This window comes from Chrysochloris asiatica, unplaced genomic scaffold, assembly GCF_000296735.1.
Source record: "Chrysochloris asiatica unplaced genomic scaffold, ChrAsi1.0 scaffold00009, whole genome shotgun sequence".
Classification (NCBI taxonomy): Eukaryota; Metazoa; Chordata; class Mammalia; order Afrosoricida; family Chrysochloridae; genus Chrysochloris; species Chrysochloris asiatica.
Window position 1 is genome coordinate 35,564,761 of NW_006408527.1, and position 21,108 is coordinate 35,585,868.

The window sequence follows — 21,108 nt, forward strand, 5'->3', positions numbered from 1 at the left end:
TGTGTGCTGCTGAGTCAGTTCCGAGTCATAGGAACCCTGTACACCACGATTTCCATGGAGCGGCCTGTGGGTCTGAACTGCTAACCTTGCAGTCAGCAGTCCAGAGCATATCCTACAGCACCATATCAGTAGTATGTGGTGGTGTAAATACTATTTTAAAAATTACACAATTATCAAGGATATTGCTGTCAAGAGACAACAACAACACTGCATATTTCTTTCAAAAATAAGTCCCAGCATAGGCTGAGTTTGACCACGTTCCATTGGCACCAGGTGATCTAGAGATGAGACAGAGAAGAAGAAGGGCTGCAGGGCTGGCTAATCTGAAGTTTAGGAAGCTGTGTGAACTCCTGAGACCATGGGCACTGACTTAGCCCTTAGGAAGTTAGGGATGACAGTGAAGAAACCAGAGGATCTGAAGTGCAGGGAGGTGTGTGTGAACACCCAAACTTGCAGCTCATAACCATTTGACCTAGCTTGGATGGCTAGCTGACCTTAACTCAAACTGAGAAAGATAAAGATATTTGATACTGAGAACAAGTGTAAATTGCTACAATTTGGCAAACCAGACTTCTGCCTATGAATGCAGGGATTCACCATTCCAAATGGAATGGAATGAGTCTTCATATCAAGGAACAATCTTACTTCCTCAGTGTACTGGGGTGATGTTGTGAAGTACTGTCAAGTCGGTTCTGACCCACAGACACCCAGTATAGCGTTTACGAGGAGCAGCTGTTGAGTTTGAACCGCCAATCTTGTGGTGCAAATCAACCTTGCAGTCGAGTGCTTATCCTACAGCACTACACCAGGATTCCACATATAGATAAGAATTCCTAGATTACCTGGGTTGAAAGAAGTGGGAAATTTAGTCATTGGCTATCAAACACGGAGGGGAATTCAAAGCAAATGAACTGGCTGGTTTACAAGGTTTCATGAATGTGCTTAGTTGCAGAATAAGGGGGTAAAGTAGAATTCCTACTGAACAGTTTCCCTTTTTTCTAGACGTATCTAGTGAAAAGGGATGGGGAATGATAGGGAAACTGTTAGCAGAATTAATTGCAATTGTCACAACTATAATTGTGGAAGATACGTAACTAAAAGGAAGGTGTAGGTAATCTTTCATTTCAGGAATAGATGATTCCAGGACCATCAATAAGAAACAGTGGAATAGGAGATCCCTACATCAGAAAGCAGAGACAGTAAAGACAGTGGCTGTGTGCCTGTGGGCAGGAGGCTGGCAGAATGTGCCCTTTGGACATTTAAATGAATATACACTTTTTTGTTTTCTAAGTGCACATCAAATATTTTTGCCCTATTCATTTATGAAATATAAGGTGCAAATGTAGAGCCACAGGGAGCAAGTGGGATAAATGTTGCAGGGAGCGGATTATAATCATTGAGATGAAACAAGGTGTATGGTTTGCGGATAATGAAGAGCTGATGATCTTGTCTGTAAACCTTCACCCAATTCACAATACAAAGTTTAGGGAAAAAAAGATTAAAATATAGTAAGTCCCAGAAGTTTTAAGAATGTGGTATTAACTATACAGACATCAATAAATTAACTGTATAGGCTTACACCAGAAATACTATTTAGTTGTAAAAGATTTTCAAGATTCTAGAAACATACATACATACATAAACTAAAATGCCACACTTCACTTTATATACATTAAAAGCCTCTGATACTTATCAACGTTCTGTTGCTAAGATTCATTTTGCTTCAAGTACAATACCATCAAAATGCAGAATACGCTGATAAAATATTAAGGTAGAATCAGATTATAATGTATCACACCACATAAAAGATTATCAGTGTAACATTAAGATTAAATGATAGTGTTCAATGTAAATACTAAACAATTAAGTTAAAAAAACGTTGTGCCATCTCAGTATATATATTTAATACAAAATAGATATCTGCAATAATGAAGTTAAAACTATAATCACACAGTATGGAAAGAGGCAACACTAAACAAGACATGCCCAAACACATTTAAACCTCAAAACAAATCATGAGAAAATGAATTCTGGCATTTTTCATATTAAAAAACTGATGCCTCATTTGCTGAAAACAAATAGACCTACACACTATAACTGAAAGTTCTTCTTGTATCAAAATATAGTCCAAATTTACAGCCATCATACTACAAAAACAGGTAAAAAAAATCATTAGGTAAAATTACTATACATGGAATTTAATGATATTTTATGAGTACAGATTAAAAGTATTAAGTATATTCAATTTAGTAATGAAATGTTAGCAAGCCTTAGAAATGCAGTCCTGGTGTGGCACTGCAGGTCAGTTTGAACCACAAGGCTGGCAGTTTAAGCTCACCAGCCGCTGCTTCAAAACCCTATACAGGGTCGCTATGAGTCAGAACCAACTCGAAGGCACTTTAACAACAACAACATGCAAAAAATATTTATTTCAACTGAAGTATTACTTCATTAACGAGAAGTAAATGTACAAAAATCACTTTGAAAAGATTATACATAACGGGTTACGGATAGAAACCAAATGGTGTACACAGCTAACATGGAACAAATCTATACTTTCCTAAAATAACTAGATAATCAACAAATTTTGAAATTTTTTTCAAATACAATATAATCTTATAAAGCAGAATAATATATCAATATGTGGTGCTTTAGTTGATAAGCTCTAGACCAGAAAGTAGTTTTGAATCGCAAGGTGGCAGTTCAAACTCACCTGCCACTCTTTGGAAACTCTACACAGGGTCCCTATGAGTTGGAACTGACTTGACAGCACTTAACAACAACAAGATAGATGAAGCAGAAAATCTTAATTTATAAAAATATTTCTACCTATTAAAACCCCAATGTCATATTTTTTAGGATTAAAGTAACTCATTTAAATCTAAGTAAGTTGCATTTCTTTCTATAAATAGCACTGTCAAGTAGATAAAAAAGTTGAACCTAGCTATCACCTATGTTGTAAGATAACATACTTTCAGCAATTTCCTCTTAAACGTTAAAGACCTCTCTGCTATAAGTACACAGAGTATTCCAAATACTCTGTTGCCGGGGTAAGGAACCATTTTTTTTGCCAAAATTTGTAACATCATTTGTGGGCCAACCAATATTAAAAAATAGCCTGCCGTATTTGATCAAACATTTATTTATAGGGTGGTTATGTGCCGTAGAGTCGGTTTTGGATCATAGTGACTCTGTACAGGGTTTCTGAGGATGTAAATCTTTACGGGAGCAGAAAGCCTCATCTTTCTCCCACGAAACAGCTGGTAGTTTTGAACTGCTGACCTTGCGGTTCGCAGCCCAATTCGTAACCACTAAGCTACCAGAGCTCCTTCAAATATTTACATAACTCACCCTTAATCAGATGGTTGAAACTATGGTTGCCTTGGCAGAGAAAGACCAAATGACTGCAAGGGCCTTACACTGCCTGCAGGCCGGACGTTTGTCACCCCTACTTTATTAGAAAAAGCTTCTTTTAATATCTTTTAAAATGGTCTTCATGACTTTGAGTGAAGCTTTTATCATAAATAGGTAACCACTACACTACCAGAGTTGCAACTTTCCTATAGTCACTCTTAAAATTATTGCTTAGGTGTTGTCGGGTCGGTTATGACTCATAGCGACCGAATGCACAACAGAGTGAAACACTGGCAGGTCCTACACCATCATCACAATCTGAGTTACACTTAAGCCCACTGCTGATGCCATTGTGTCACTCCATCTCACTGAGGGTGGGGGTTCTCACAGCCCTTCCAATGTTGTGATGAACAACCAAAGATGAGATGATGAACAGCCAAAGAATTAACAACCAAAATGAAAATGAAGAAAAGAGTTAAAAAGGCTTTAGGGAAGGGGAAGAAGAGGTTACTAAGTGTATGTGTTCCTAATTTTAATCTGTAACTTGGTGTCAAGGCTGAGATATAGATCCTCCTGAGTGAATGTCGATGATGAAAATATTACACACATCTACCAGAGATATTAAGTTTGCTTACTATCAGGAAAATGGTTCCACAAGACTTATCATAATAATTAATGCATTTAAATGTGCCTTTTGGGTGTTTAAACAATTATACATTCCTGTGTTTTTGTGTACATCCAAAAAGAGATTGTAATCACTACAATCAAGATGTGATTAGTTGTGTGCAAACTTGATGTTCTGCCATGTAGACAGACTATCACTCAATTCACAATAAAAGCTTTAAAAAAAAAAAAGAAAAAGAAAGGAATAAATGCATTTATTAGAGAATCAATTCAAATGAAAATTTTAAAGGACGCTTTCAATCTGTGTAATTTCAGGGTGCAAAATACTTCTTCAAAAATAAGATTAAAAAATAATCAAGAGCCAATAATGTTCAAATAATGAACAAACTAGATTGGGATAATAAAATGAAGTGGTTTCCCCATCAATGCAATTACCAAATCCTTACAAATATTACAAGAGTGGACTGTGATTTAGATCTTCTTATTCCCTCTCTAGCAGAATCACACAGAGTTCCCTTGCTGTTGCATTTTCAGCAAATATGGACACCATCTTTTCTTATCTAATAATATATAATGAAAAAGCATTGCCAAGAGGGGTAAATTCTTACTCTGAGACAGCCTCTTTCACAAAAAAGACCCATGAAGAAACGTTCTGGTGCTCTCCTCAGAGAGTAGTTTATACTCTAACTCATACCTCTAAAACAATATTTCCTAAAATTGGTTCTACGCCTTTCTACTTCTTCCCAGGAGTAGTCTTATCAATAGGGAAAGGAGAGCTAAATTCAGGGATTAAATAAACTTGAGAAACAATTTATACTACTTTCTTCCAATTTAAATATTTATGTATTAAAAATGTGATTCCTATACCATAAAATCTGCTTAATCTAGTGTTTCTCAAACATAGAGAACATAAGTAACTTATTGTGAGAAAAAGCCTAAAAAAAGTCATCTAGCAACCCTTTAATATTTTCATGGTGTGGGATTTCTGAACCTTTACTGTGAAACATATGTCTTGGCCTACACCAAAAGCAAGCCAAAAACACAATGATAAAAAGATGTAACTTTAAGAATACCTTTGTGTCTATTCCAAAAATAAGTTTCAATTAAGTATGACTTCTATAGGCTATTACCAAATATTACTAAAATATACCACCTAAATAAACCATTCTGAATCAATATTTCTATAATAAGTATGGGATATTATTACCAAAATACAAACCCTTATTCTGTAATATATATAAATGGGGAAAAAAAAACATTTGCCCCCAAATTTTCTATTTTCAGACATCTACTTATTCATTTAGTATTATATATAAGTTTAGTAACTGGAATTTAAAATATTCTGTACATCAATATAGGTATAAACTGATACTAACTTCAGTAACTGTATGTAGCAGCTAGGTGTATCAACATCCCAAAGAATAATAGCACAATAAACAAAATTAATTAATTTAATAATTAAATAGAATAAGCCATATATAAATTAGAAAGGAAATCAAATCTGTGCAGAAAAGCCTTTTAACACACATTATTAGAAACTTTTTATGTCTGGATAGACATTATAAAAAACTTTCTTAATTAGAAAATAAGAGAAAATTGGGGAAAGTCACAAGAAAATTCTAAATAGAAGAGAAAAAAAACGTTAAAATGGAAGTATATTTAAGACTCAAATAAAAAGAAACATTTATTTGAGAAACTTCAGAACTTTTGAGTTCAAACTTCTCTTTATATTTACTTGATAAATGAATCTAGTCACAAGCAGTAGAGATTCAAAGTGGGTATTCAGATAAGAGAACTACCATCAACTTGACAAGTTTAGTCTTTCACAGCTTCATTCCTATGTAAATCTTTTTGTAATAATTTCTTTAAAATCACACAGAATAAATTAGCTAAAAGTCTCCTCTCTTTTAAGTCTATTTAGGAATAGTATCTCTGATGAGGAAGCAAAACCATTCCATTCTCATCCTGTCTGGATAAAATTAAGAAATTGTCTTTGACTTTGAGAACAACTGTTCTGTAAAAAGCAGCAGGGTAGAAATTACCTCTGAGTTCACTATTTGCATGAAAGCTCACACAATGAAGCCAATTTCACGACATTTCAGAGCTATGGGGATGAGATAAATGTGAAAACAACAAACTTACATGATGGCTACTTGAGAATAACAATTTCAGTTCCACTATAAGTCACTTGGGAATGGATAATCAATAGATAAGTGTGTCCCAAAGAAAATGTCAATAATTGAATCACATAGGAATTTAAGCTAAAGCTTATAGTTATGAATTGCATTTTTAAATCAGGAATAACCAATCCAGATCATACGATAAGTGTATGAATATCCTATCTGCTACCACATTTCCCTGTACTCACTGGGCTCTGAGGGCACTGGTCTTCTGTCCTACATGGAATGCTCTCCCCATGTCTCTGCTCAATTGTCATCTTCTCAGAGAGGCCTCACCAGACACGCTTTCTAAAGAAACCCAATGGTTCCATTCAAAGCCATAGTCCAGTAATAGAGCAAGGTCTGAGACACAGTGCTGAATAAGCAGTATGTTGGATCTACAAATTAGTTCAATATAAGCTATGTACTGAATCTATACACAATTTTTCAATATTACAAAAACAAAATGGATGTAATTTAACAAGCATATGAACAAATTATCTAACAACCTATACCTATTAGAAGTCCAGAAAAAGAAGAAAAAATTCAACTTTATAATCAGATCCTCCACATTTGCTATCTGCTTCTGAAAATAAGCAAGTCAAACATAGTAAATACCAAGTGGATATAAAGATGTGTCTTAATTTAGAGATAACACAAATATGAAAGTAAATAAAAAAGTATTGCTACAAAACTATAGAAACCTTTATTACATAAAAAGGTAAAATGTGAGGCTATTGTTTCTAAAAATATCACCCACCTAGGTGTATACACTTCTGAAGGCAGTCTTTCCACCCATCTAACACTTTCTCAAAATTTTTCTGATTATAAAACATCAAAATGGAAATTTTAAGCATCCTTGGGGTAGTCAAATCATGTTTCTTTTAAATGTCCTCCAAGTTTGGAAGCACAAAGTCTGAAAGGGCAAAATCAGGGCTATAAGGTGGACAGGATAAGCTTTCCCAAAAAAATCCTCTCAGGACAGCCCTTGCTACCCTTGAAGATTGTGCAAGTGCACTGACATGATAGAAAACAGTGCCTCAGTATAAACTCCGAGGCCTTTGTCTCCCCAATGCAGTTTGCAGTTTTCTTAAAACTTCACCATAATAAATCCCCATGATCAGCCTATGTCCATGAGAATCAAAAACAAATCACCATAAATTTATTAGTTAACCTTTTTGCCTAGAATTTAAATGGCCCAGCCGATCTCCTTGAAAGCCTGTTTTAAATGGATCATTTTTTTGAAGGCAGCCTAACAAGACTAAAACAACTGTATCACTGACAGAACCTGTCTGCAGCTATCCAATGATTAGAGACTATGTTTAAACATATCTGGTTTGAAATACATGTATGAACTGAAAATCTAGTAGCAATATTTTTTAGCTACTGTCATATATAATACAAAGTCCTTTAAAAGCTGATGATTCAAAGAGATAAAAGTGAGTTTAACATTAGTGTTCTAAATATATTTTTTGTTGTTGCTAAGTGCTGGCAACTCAATTCCACACAAGGTTTTAACAGAGAGGCTGGGGAGCTTGGCCTGCCAACCTTGTGGTTAGCAGTCCAGTTTTTATCAAATAGCTCCACACCAGGACTCTAATTAACACAAATGCATAATTTTATAAAGTACAAAAAGCACTGTAATCTTTTATTTCATATATAAGGGTACTTCAAAAAGTTCATATAAAAACACAACTAAAAGACAAGGGAATTTTCCATGAACTTTTTTTTGAAGCCACCTCATATATGCAATACAATGTTAACATATTCCCAGCTCTGTATCACTAAATCCTATCCTTAATGAAATAAAAATTAAATGTGTAATGTATGGTTTTTCAAAATATCCAACAAAGGTCATCTTTAGGAGATAAAAAATAAGGAAATTTTTCTAAAGTGAACCAAAGGCACAATATCATTCAATTTCATCAAGTATGTACTTTCAAGTAATACATCAATCACTGCAATCTGTTATGTGTTTTTGTTAGAAAGAAATTATAAGACATTACAATTTAGAGAATGTAAGATTATGGCAAAGAACTTTCCCAAACTGGACTTCAGAACTCCTTATTGGTACTAAATAAACTGTAGAGCACCACCATACTTCTAAATCAGTCAAAATAGCATTTTTTTTTTTAATATACAATTCCATTTAAAAAGGAAAGCAAAACCAGGACACCCTGAATCAAGTGATCTACCATACACAGCTATCAGCACAACTGATAATTAAAAGTACAGGAATACCTCATTTTATTGTGCTTCACAGACAATGAGGTTTTACAAAATAAAGGTTTATAGCAACCCTGCATCAAGCAAGTCTTTCAAGCGCCATTTTTTTTTCCAACAGAATGTGCTCACTTTGGGTATGTGTCACACTTTGCTAACTCTCATAGTATTTCAACCTTTCCCTAATGCTTTTTCTACACTTACTAGACTACAACATAGTATAAGCATAAATTTTACCCGTACTGTGATACCAAAAGAATTCATGTGCCTTACTTTACAGCATTATTTGCTTAATTGTGGTGGCCTGCATCTGAACTAGAAAGCAAAGATTTTTTAAAAGCATCTGCTACTCAGATAAACTGCCTGAGACAAAAGAATCTGTGCAATCAATGTTAACTTACCGTTACAGATTTCAGCGTCATACCATGGTACGTGCCCATAGTGTCAATTTTGAAGCCCTCCGTTTCTATAAAGAAAAGGGATTTACTGCTTTATTTTATAAAAATTTTGTGAAAAATATCAAATATAAAGTAATAAAGTATATTACAACCGAAAGTTCAACAATATCACAAAGCCTTGAATCTACTATACATATGAAGCTAAATTATATACCAGTAAAGACAAACTTTTTAAAAGGGCACTGGTCTCAAAAACATACTCAACAAACACCAACAAACCTATTGTGTAGAAGATGATGAAGACTATCTCTGCATTTATCCTCAAGTATCATATAATTGGTTGGGAAAATAAAAAATTAGGCTAAATAATTTTATATAACAACCAACTTACTTATTTCTAATATTCTATTATAGTATGGCATAGCATATAGTATCTTAAGATATGATGCTACAAGTAACACCACAGTTTTCGTTTTTTCTTTTAACTAAAAAAGTTGTATTCCATCAATTAATCCAGGGGACTAATGGAACATGTGAACATCAGTATCCAGGACACTGAGGCTAGAAGAACTAAATGGTCCCCATCTACCACTATCAACTGCTCTGAAAAGGATCATATTAGAAGGTGCTGGATAGAGCGAGGGAAAATGTGAACAAAATTCAAAATGGTGGGAAAAAAAAAAAGTGGGCTTACTCCTCTGGTCAGAAAGAAACTGGAGGAACCCAAGACTATGGCCCTCGACCACCATTCAATCTGGAAAGGAATTCACTTTCATGGCCAAATTGTCAGCCAAACAGTAGAAAGTATATAGGGGATCTACAACACTAGAAAGATATGCTCACCATTGAATGGTCAATCATTCAAGATCAAAAAAGCAACATTTACTTGGGAAAAAATTGAGAATGGATGGGAAAGAGGATGGAATGGACACAGAACCCATAGACAGGAAAATAAACTGTGTTTTCATGGAGGGTGTTGCAATTATGGAGATAAAAAATGTATTATTTGTTTAATATAAAACTAACAATCTTACCTGTAAACCTTGACTATAGTCACAATAAAAAGTATTTTTTTTAAAGTTCTATTTCAAAAGTATAATCATATGGCATCTGCTACTCGTTTTTCAGAAAAGCAAAGTTGTAAGTAGTGATACGGGTACCATGACTAGGTCCCAATATGTTTTATATCAGTAGTCAACAAACTTTTTCTCAGTGGGCCATATATGTATTAAATATTGTGTACACTGCAGGCCATGAGATCTGTCAGAATACTGAACTGTGCAGTTGTAGCACAAGAGCAGTATAGTGAATACAAGGAAAGAAATGGGTATGATGATCGGATATGGACCATAGAGGGCTAGATTTGGTCTGTGCACCTGTTTGCACACCCTGTTTTATATCAATCTTTTTACAACGAAAACACTGTAATAAAAGAATGTACTACTGTCTTTTTCTGGGCTTAACTAGTACATTCCCCTATCTAGCAAACAAAGTCAAAACACCAAATTAACTTCATCAATGCAACACATCCTTTAGAGAAACTTAAATGGAGACTGTAGATTATGCAAAAAATAATCATAAATGTTATATTCCTAGCTGTTCCTATCTTATTTTTTCCCCATTAGTTAAGTCAAGATAAATGAAGATCCCAAGAGGAAATTTAACTGATGGCAATCTCACCTCTAACCACCTTACTGATGCAGAAATGGTTCACTATGTCATTATACATGTACGCTATTGCAAAATTAGTCCTCACATCACTGCTCCAAGGCCATGCTTTCCTTTATAATTTGGAAAACCTCATTTGATATATAAAATCGCCACTGAAAATATACACTTTTATTCAAAAACTAGAATTATTAACATCAAGCTGTTGTACACATAGTGAATTACATACCACTTACTATTCTAATAGCTTAATATTAGTCTAATTTATATAATAACACAAAGAGATAGTTCCTTCTACTAGCAGTGGTGGTGGTGATTATGTGCCGGCGAGTCGGAACTGACTCACAGGGACCCTATACAGGGTTTTCAGTACTGCAACAATATTTAAGATGAAACACACAAATTATAATTAAAATAGCTTGCTAAAGTTCACACAATAAGTGTGCCAAAAGCAACCTGAGTCCAAAATCCATGCTTTAAGCATGAGTTTGCAAACTTTTTTCTGTAAACAGTCCGATTTGCAGGCCATATCATATGGTCTCTGTAGCAACAACTCAACTCCACTATCACAGTGCTAAAGCGGTCATGGACAACATGTAACATCAAGGAGCACAGCTGTGTTCCAACAAAATTCTATTTATTAATAACATTCAATGGAACAGATTTGGGACTACAAACCTTAGTTTACCAACCCTTCCTCTTAACCATATGGCTATAATGCCCCTCAAGTGTAGTACAGTCACTATAAGAAAAAAAATTAAGTAAATAACTTACCTTCTTTTCCTTTAAACCTTTCCTGGTCATATCTATTGTATGCAGCTGGGATAGGTTGCTTGCTACGCAATGTGGGATCCTGTAGAAAAGTAAATTATGAGTTATATGTTAATATTTTCTCATGTTATATAATATGCATAATTTTAAAAATAAGGGTATTTATCTTCCAAGCTTTCACTTACTACAGGTAATAAAGACAATGAGCATGGAAGAGACTACTAGTCACTTTGTATTTATATTTTTGAAGCATTTTATTGCTAGAAAATCACCATCTCTATCAGGGGCAACAGAATTCACCCCAATATCTCAACTTTCAGCCGAATGACAGACAGGTTTTAAGGCAAACAATAACACTGACAGGCATGCATACCTTGGAACAATCAATCCAATGAGATCAAGTAGGCTGTATTTGCCCACAGATAAAGCTCAGAAGGCAGAAATGGACAGGAAAAAATGATGAATGGAAATGATAAATACAGGAAGTAAACATAAACACTACAGTTAAATTGTGAAGATTGCAATCAATGTCATGAATCAAAATGTATATGAATTGTTGACGGGAAAATCAATTTGCTGTCAATTTTCACCCAATTCGCAGTAAAAAGTTTAAAAAAAGAGAAAAAAGAAAAGGGGGTGGGGAAAGAGAGAAGAACCAAGAAGAAAGAGAGGAAGAACACTGACGTAACACTAGAAGTGGGTAAGGAGGGAGGACCTGATAAATAAAGAAGAATTTATTTCCAAATTCATGGTCTTCATGAGTCTGAACTATTCTTCATTTTGTTATACCTTACAATTGAATCCCACTCTATGTACTACTTTAAATAAAAGATACTAATATTATCAAACAGATAAACACTTACATAGTCAAGAGCCAGGAGCAAGAAAAAAAGCTCACACGAAAAAAGATCACAAACGGGTCTGGTGAAAGGAGATGGGGTAAGATTCTTATGATTCAATAGTGAGTAACTGTTATCAACCATGACTAACTGCAGTTGTTACAACAGTAAAGATAGAAGTTTTATAACATAAATGGGGGAGTAGTTAATCTTACATTCCAGAAACAGAAGACCCTAGGACCATCAAGGAAGAAGGGCACGAGCAGAATGTGGGACACTATCCAAAGAAACAGCGACACCAGAGATGGAGGCAGAGATGAGCACATAGAGAGATGGAGCAGCTAAGGACTCCAGACTCATGGAAAGAGAAAGGCTGTATGCTACAGCCAGGTGCTGGCGGCCAAGAGGCAGGCTTGCAGAATGTGCCCTTTGGTTGTTTAAATAATTATATATTCCTGAGTGTTTTTGTGTACACTTCCCCCTCCCCCACAAAAAAAATAAAATAAAACAACGAAGAAGGACTAGAAGCACATACTATTGAATGATGATGCACCGAGGAGACTATAATCATTGCAATGAAACAGTGAGTGTAAAACCGATGTTCTCCCATGTAAACTACCACTCAATTCACAATAAAAACTTGAAAAGGATAAGGTCACAAAGAAAAAACTCATACTATTTAGTGGTAGAAGTCTTGCACTGAACCACAAGGTCGGCAGTTCAAACTCTACAGCCATGCCTCAGAAACCCTATAGAGGGTCGCTGTCAGTCAGAACCAACGTGACTGCACGTAACAACAACGATTAGTGTTAGGATTAGAATTAGTATTAGAGTTAGCAATTGTTTATCTCTTTGGGGTTTTACCTGGGTGGGCTTTTCTCATGTTGCTTTTTTCCTAGAACCATCAAGAATCAAACATTAAAATATTCGTGTGTTCCAATATTATGGAAATACAGTCTAAGAGTATTCATAGTCACAAAGAAAATGGTTAAACATTTTTATGACTTGAAAACAATTTCCCATCAACTGCTATTCAAAATATCAATTCATAATTTAAATCTCCTGTATTTTACTATCACAGTAAATACTTAACTTTCTCACTCATCTCCATTCCCACTAAACCGCATGTTTTAAGAGGAGCATGTGTATTTTTTTCACTCATGTCTCAATATCCCTAACTGACAAATAGAAAGCACTTATACTTGCTGAAAACCAAGCAGAAGCATTTATCTAAATATTAGTAAAAATACACCAACTTTAAAGGATAAAAGAAAATGATTTCTACAGGCAAATACTACAAGAGATTGTAAAGACTGTGTATTGTTGTAATGCCACCACTTGTCTTTTACTTTGTCATATTCTGGTGTCTTCTATCTTACTGTGATGCTGAAAGCTGCGCCAATAGTATTTTAAATACCAATAGGATCACCCAACGGTGGACAGGTTTCAGCAAAGGTTCCAGACTAAAACAAACAGGAAGAAGAAAAGGCAGGCTATTTCTGAATGGTTAGCCACTGAAAACCTTATGAATACCGGAACATTGTCTAATATAGTACTGGAAGATGAAATAGGTTTTGAGTGCTTTCCAACCTACCTTCAGTGTGTCTGATACAGTGGTGAAGATGAGTTGGAAAACACTCAAAATGCTACTGGGAAAGAGTTGCCTCTTCAAAGCAGAGTTTACCAGTATGATGTGAACAGAGTAAAACTTTCAGCACCTTCATTTGCTGATGGAGCACAACCCAAAATGAGAAGTAAAAGATGCAAACATCCATTAATAATCAGAATGTGAAATGTACGAACTATGAATCTAGGAAAATAGAAATTTGTCAAAAATAAAATGCATAAAGATCAAAATCCTAGACATCAATGAGCTAAGATGGACTGGAATTGCCCATTTTGAATCAGAAAATGACAACGTTTACCATGCCAGAAATGACAAATTGAAGAGGAATGATGTCACATTCATCATCACAAAATTTCAAGATATATCTTGATGAACAATGTTGTCTGGGATAGGTAATCGCTACATCTACAAGGGAAACTAGTTAATATCACTGTAATTCAAATTTACACAACAATCATTAAAGTCAGTGATAATGCAAATTGAAAAATTCCTAAAGATTCTTCAGTTTGAAACTGATCAAATTGGTCAAACATGCAACCAAGATGCAATGATAGTTACTGGTGACTGGAATGCAAAGAGGTAGAATCAGTAGTTGGAAAATAAGGCCATGGTAATAGTAAGGATGCTAGCAACCACATAATAAAAATTTTTAAGACCAACGACTTTTTCACTACAAATACGTTTTTTAAACAACAAAAACAGAGACTATACCATGTGGACTTCACCAAATGGGATATATCGAAAGCAAACTGACTAATCTGTGGAAACAGACAATGGAGAAAAGCTCAGTATCATCAGTCAAAACCCTCAGGCCACAGGCAGACTGTGGTACAAACTATCAACTGCTCAGATCCAAGGTCAGGTTGAAGCTGAAGTAAATTAAAACAATTCCACGAGAACTAAAATATAACACTGAATATATCCTGTTTTGGTGCTACGGGTTAATGCGCTGGACTGCAAAGTCGATTTGAACCACAAGGTGGGTAGTTCAAACTCACTTGTTGCTCCTCAGAAACCTTATACAGGGTTGCTATCGGTGGAAACCAACTCAATGGCACTTAACAACATCATATCCCACCTGAATTTAAAGAACAGATTTGATGCATTAGACACTAATGACCTAATAATTGTGGATTAATTAATTAATTAATAATTGTGGATGACATCAAGAACATCATACATGAAAAATGCAAAAGGTCAATAAAAAGACAGGAAAATAAAGAAAGGCAGAGTTGTCAGAAGGGACTCAAACTTGCTCTTAAATATGGAGAAGCTAAAGCAACTGAAAGAAACGACATATAAAAGAGCTGAACAAAACATTTCTAAGAGCAGCTAAAGAGACATAGTCAAGTACTAAAATGAACTGTGCAAAGATCTGTAACTAGAAAACTAAAACGGAAAGAGCACATTAAACATTTCTAAGCTGAAAGAAATAAAGACAATTGTAAGGCTCAACTTCCAACACTGAAGGATTCTATGGACAAAATGTTGAGTAACAGGCAGGAATTACCAAAAGATGGAAGAGAAATACAGAGGCCCTGTACCAAAACGAATGGGTCAATGTTCAATAGTTTCAAAAGATAGCATATGATCAAGAACCAATGGTACTGAAAGAAGAAGTCTAAAATGTACTGAAGGCACTAGTGATAAAGAAAACTTCAAGAATTGACAGAACACAAATAGAAATTTTTCAATACATTGCTGCAGCATTGAAGGCACTCAACTATTCTTTGCCAAGAAAATTGGAAGACAGCTACCTGGCCAATCAGTGGGAAGAGATCCGTATTTGTGCCCATTTCAAAAAGAGGTGACCTAATAGAATGGAAACAATGAGTGAAAAATATCCTAATATTACATGCAGGTAAATTTTTGCTCAAGTAAATAAAAACCAATTGCAGCAGTACACCGTGAACTGCCAGAAATTCAAACCAAATTCACAAGAGGCCATGGAACTGAAGATACCATTGTTGACATCTAATGAAATCTTGGCTCAAAGTAGAAAATACTATAAAGATGTTTACTTGTGCTTCATTGACTATGCAAAGCATGTGGATCAAAACAAACAATAAATAACCCTGTGAAGAACAGTAATTCTAGAACACTTGTGCTCATCAGAATCCTGTACATAAACCAAGAGTCAGTTATTCAAACAAAACAAGAATATTTTGGATGGTTTAAAATCAGGATAGGTGTGTGTTAGGGCTCCACTCACCACAGTTATACAATCTATATGCAAAGTAAATAATCCAAGAAGCAAAATTATATGAAGAATGTGACATTAGGATTGGAGGAAGACTCATTAACAACCTGTGATAATGCAAAAATCACACAATCTTGATTGTAGAGGACTTAAAATAATTACCAAAGATCAAATACTGCAGCTTTCAGTATGGACTATACCTCAATGTAAAGAAAACAGAAATCCTCTTAACTGGACCAATAAATAACATCATGAGAAATGATGAAAAGATTGAAGTTATTAGAGACTTCATGTTGCTTGGATCCACAATCATTACTCATGGAGCAGTCAAGAACTCATGTATACACATTAGGCAAATCTACTGCAAAAGACCTCTTTAAAGTATTAAAGAGGAAAACGGTCAGTTTGAAGACTGAGGTGTGCCAGAAACAAGCCATTGTATTTTTCAATAGCCTTATATGCAACATGTGAAAAGTGGACAATGAATAACAGAGTCCAAGAAGAACTGATGCATTTGAGTCATAGTATTGGAGAAGGATATTACAAGTACCATGGGCTGCCACAAGAACAAACATAGCTGGAATGATCTTTAAAAGCAAGATGGCTAGATTTCGTCTCTTGTACTTTGGACATGTTCCTGTAGAAGGACATCATGCTTGGTAAAGTAAAGTGTCAACGAAAGAGAACGACCCCCAAAGAGATAGATAAGACACAATGACAGTAATAATGGACTCAACTGTCTAACAATTGTGAGGATGGCACAGGACCGGACATTGTTTTGTTCTGTTATGCATAGGGTCACTATGAGTCAGTAATAATTGTACAGCACTAACAACATAGAAACAATTCATTTCTATGTTTTTTCCTTTGTTGAATCATATGAAAATTGTTCAAATGATTTTCAACAAATGTTGATGTGTGTTTTTTTTTTTTTCAGTTTAAATATAGTCTGTATGTCATATATGGAATTTACTTTGTCTGGGAGGCCCCTAAATGGCAAGTGACTGAGTGAGGCAATCAATTTTTAAAGTATCTAAATCTGAAGTACAGTATTTATAACAATGGGCTCAAACATGACAATGATGTTAAGTATGGCAAAGGAACAAGCAATGTTTCCTTTTGTTATACATAGGGTGTTATGATTCAGAACCAACTCAACAGCATCCAACTACGACACGTCTCAAAAATTACAGCAATTTTTAACAATGGAAGAATTTAAACATTTTCCACATATGTTGAAAAAAAATGTTTATGAACTTTGTAATCTAAAAATGGTTAAGAAGAGATACCTTATAAGTTGTAACAATGAAATGCAAAAGATAATTATTAAAATTATCTATTAAATAGTCAAATATTCTTACCACAGGTGCTGCATTTGGAGCTGGTCGCTGTTCTGGTGCACGCCCTTCTTCTCTGGCTTTCACAGATTGAAGAATTGCAAAAATATTCTTGGAAAAATTCTAAAATATAAATTAATTTTAATGAATTCTACTTAGAACTAAACTATACAAACAAGATAAGGTCACTTAACAAACAAGTTAAGACTAAGTTTTCTTCCTATCAAGTCCTGTTATGGCACTGAAGGATAAAGACTGGACTGCTAATGACAAGGTTGGCAATTTAAAACCACCAGTCACTCCTCCGAAACCCTATAGAAGGTTGTTATGAGTCAGAACCAATTTGACAGAACTAACAACATACATACTCATGAGGTCATCTGATCTGGAATCATCTTAACAGCAAATGGTTTAATGATGAGGCATTTACTACACACTAAGTAAAAACCAATGAAAGAAATTCATAGCTACCACCAGGAAATTGATACAGATACTATCATAAACCTAGCATTACTATCTTTATTATTTTTATTGTCTTAAACTGAATAACTGGTAACATTGTTATTATTGCTGATTAGTGGCAACAACATTTACAATGACTCAGTTTCCACTTAACAAGTCTCCATGCTACATAACAGAACTGCCTCACAAACTGTAATCTTTACAGGAGAGATTGCCAGGTCTTTTCCCCAAAGGGCCACTGGGTGGGTTCAAACCACGAACCTTTGGGTTAGCAGTTGAGCACTTGACTGTTGTACCACCTAGCATATTGCTATCGTTTTAAGCGCTGTCAAGTCAGATGCGACTCATAGTGACCCTGTATAGGGTTTCCGCGGAGCAGCTGGTAGGTTTGTCCCACCGACCTTGTGGTTCTTAGTCCAATGCTGATCCTACAGTGCCACACCAGAAAGACGGTACAGTGGTTGCCTTCTTTCAGAATTAGGAAGCCTCTTTGGACAACTATGCTAAGTTTTAATTTTATTAAATATTAACCTTAAATGTTAACTTTATTCAGGGTTACATATTTCATGCATAATTTATAGCCAGTTAAGCTAGATAGTAAACTCCTGACACTGTAGAATACAGACTGTAAACCACATGGTGGGTGAGACAAACCCTATACAGGGTTTCTATGAATCAGAACGGACTTGAAAGCACACAACAACAGATATACTTAACTAGTCCTGACGTGGCACAGTAGGATAAATATCGTACTGCTAACTGCAAGGCTGGTGGTTCAAACCCACAAGTCTTTCCTTGGAAATCCAATAGGGGGTCACTATGAGTCAGAACTAACTGAGCAACCCCACCAACAACAATAAATCTCAAAGAAATCTACTACTATAGTCTCTTCCACATATACTTAATTCTAGTGCTAATGCTACAATTCACATGAGATGTTGATAATTATGAGATACTATTGGAGCCCTTGTGTGGTGTTGTGAGATAAACTACCGTCGACAACAAGGTTGGTCTGAATCACAAAATTAGCCACTCCTTGGAAACTGTGTACAGGGTTACTATAAGTCAGTACTGACTCGATGACATTTAACAACAACATCCATTAGTGATCAATTTGCAGTTTTCAAAGACGTGTAAGGTGTAACGTATTTATATATAAATTTAAATAACCTTTTAAAAGAACTATCTTGTTGTTCTTGTTATTAAGTACCATCAGTCATTTCCAACTCATAGCAACCCTATATGGGGTTTCTGAGAAGCAACTGGTGGGCTTGAACCACCTACTGTGTTGTTCAAACTAACCTGGTAACCCAGCACTTTATCCTACAGCATCACACCAGGCCTCCCAAACTATCTTAGAAACATGTAAAACACTCTGGTAACTCCCTTTCTTCTTGAAAATTTCTTGGCCTCTTGAGGTACTACTCTCTTCATTTTCGGTAACATGTCTAACAGTTTCTTTGATTTTTCTTCAATCACTAAGCATTTTAAAAAATATGTAATATATATATTTTGTAATATATTTTTAAGTCAAATATTCTTGGCAGTAAATATGATTATCAACAAGAAAAACATGATCCCTGCCTTCATGAATATTCTGAGGGAGACAAGAAGAAAAAGATTTTTTTTAAATGCAATTAATCACAAAGTAGGATAAGACAGGAGCTATGCTACATTAGGAGTAGTACTCTAGGTAGGAGAAGATCACTAGCTTCATGGGAAAATCTCGCTAAAAATGTGATGTGTAAGTTAGAAATGAAAAAATGTATCACACTATGTAAATATTCAAGAGAAAAGTGCTTCAGGTGCAAGGGATATATCAGACACAAAAGTCATGAAATAACAGAACTCAACAGATACGGGAACAGAAAAATGGTCAATGGAGCTGGAGTAGAGTGGAAGTATTCTTATATACCAGATATACTAAATTCCTCAAATGCAACATGATTACTCTTCTCTAGACAATTAAAAATACTGTTCTTTCAGCTTGGACCACTCTTCCAATTAAACACCTTCATCTCTTAATAGTCCTTTTTATTCTTAAGGCGTCAGTGTTTCCCTTACAATCTTTACTACATTAACTGTCTCTGCCGAGTAATATCTTATAGCAGCACACGCCATAATTAAATCATATTGAACTTTCTGTCTCCTCCTAAAGAATACAGACCTGGAACCAATGCAGAACAACATCATTATCTGGCACAATGCCTGGCAAATAAATAGTAAATAAATATTTATACACTTAAAATAGAAAACAAAATGAGAGGCAATTTGAAATATAACTATTACTTTTGCCACAGATACGCATAACTTGTTTTATTGAGTTTCTCTTTATTGCACTTCACAGATATTGAGAGTATTTACAAATTGAAAGTATGTTGCAATTCTGTGTTGACTACTACTATGTCTATGACACGTGTAGGAAATTCTTACAATACTTCAAACTCTTTCATTAAAGATACTGTACACTTAATAGCCTACAGTATTGCTCTTGTTGTTAAGTGTTGTACAGTCGGTTCCAACCAATAGTAACCCTGTATAGGGTTACTGAGGAGTGGCTCATGAGCTTGAACTGCCAACCTTGTCATTCAAACCGACTTTGCAGTTGAGCGCATTAACCCACAGCACTTACACCAGGACTCCAGGCTACAGTAGAGTGTATAAGTTTGTTGTACTATGGTGGCTTGTATGCTGCTGTGATTATGGATGCTATTCCACGTGTATTTTGAATTTCAGAATACACAAGGAATAGCATTCATCACCCACAGTAGACAGTTTTCAGATGAGCTTCCACACAAAGACAGACAGAGTAGGAAGAAAGAGAAACAGACTACTTCTGAATATTTTGTCACTGAAAATCTTATGAATAGGAGTGGAACACTGTTAGCACCAGATTGCTGAATATTGAAACATGATGAATAGCACCAGAATATGGTCAGATACAGTGCCAGAAGATGAGTTCCTCAGGTTGGAAGGCACTCAAAACATGACTGGGGGGGGTGGGGGGTGGGGGACAAGATGGTGGATTAGGCGGAAGTGCAGTAATACCTGACCAAGTAGGTTCAGGGGCTGGTCCCAGAACTCTCACCCACATATAAAGAAATATTTAGAAGGTTGGAAAGCTCACAGCTGGGGGAATTTGTGGCAGAAGCAAGAAATCTATTGCTTTCTAGTCCGGGACACTCGGCTGCTCCAGGAGCCGCCATCTTGGGTGAGACCCAGCGGGGGAAAGATCAGAGCAGCCACAGATGCCTGGCACAACCGCTGAGATAAAGGTGTGGACATTCTTTTCTTTTGGTATCTGTTCGGTGGTCCCTTGCTATCTGCGCACCTCCATTCTGGTGAATATAGGGGTGCCTGAACTAGTGGGCACCCCAGCCCCAACCTCGGACGGTTCTACGACACATGAGCACAGATCTCCTCGAAATTTAAAGAGACAGTTTCCA

The 21,108-nt window shown here is 35.5% G+C and overlaps 1 protein-coding gene across 1 annotated transcript in view; it reads right to left on the reverse strand.

Moving 5' to 3' along the window:
* CDC73 (cell division cycle 73) overlaps positions 1–21,108 on the reverse strand; it is a 190,011-nt gene that overhangs the window by 116,496 nt on the left and 52,407 nt on the right. The window contains exons 8-10 of the mRNA XM_006834180.1: positions 17,225–17,323; positions 11,201–11,279; positions 8,762–8,826 (exon numbers count right to left, since the gene is read on the reverse strand). Coding sequence (XP_006834243.1) covers positions 8,762–8,826; positions 11,201–11,279; positions 17,225–17,323 — 243 coding nt within the window. The remainder of the gene's footprint in view (positions 1–8,761; positions 8,827–11,200; positions 11,280–17,224; positions 17,324–21,108) is intronic.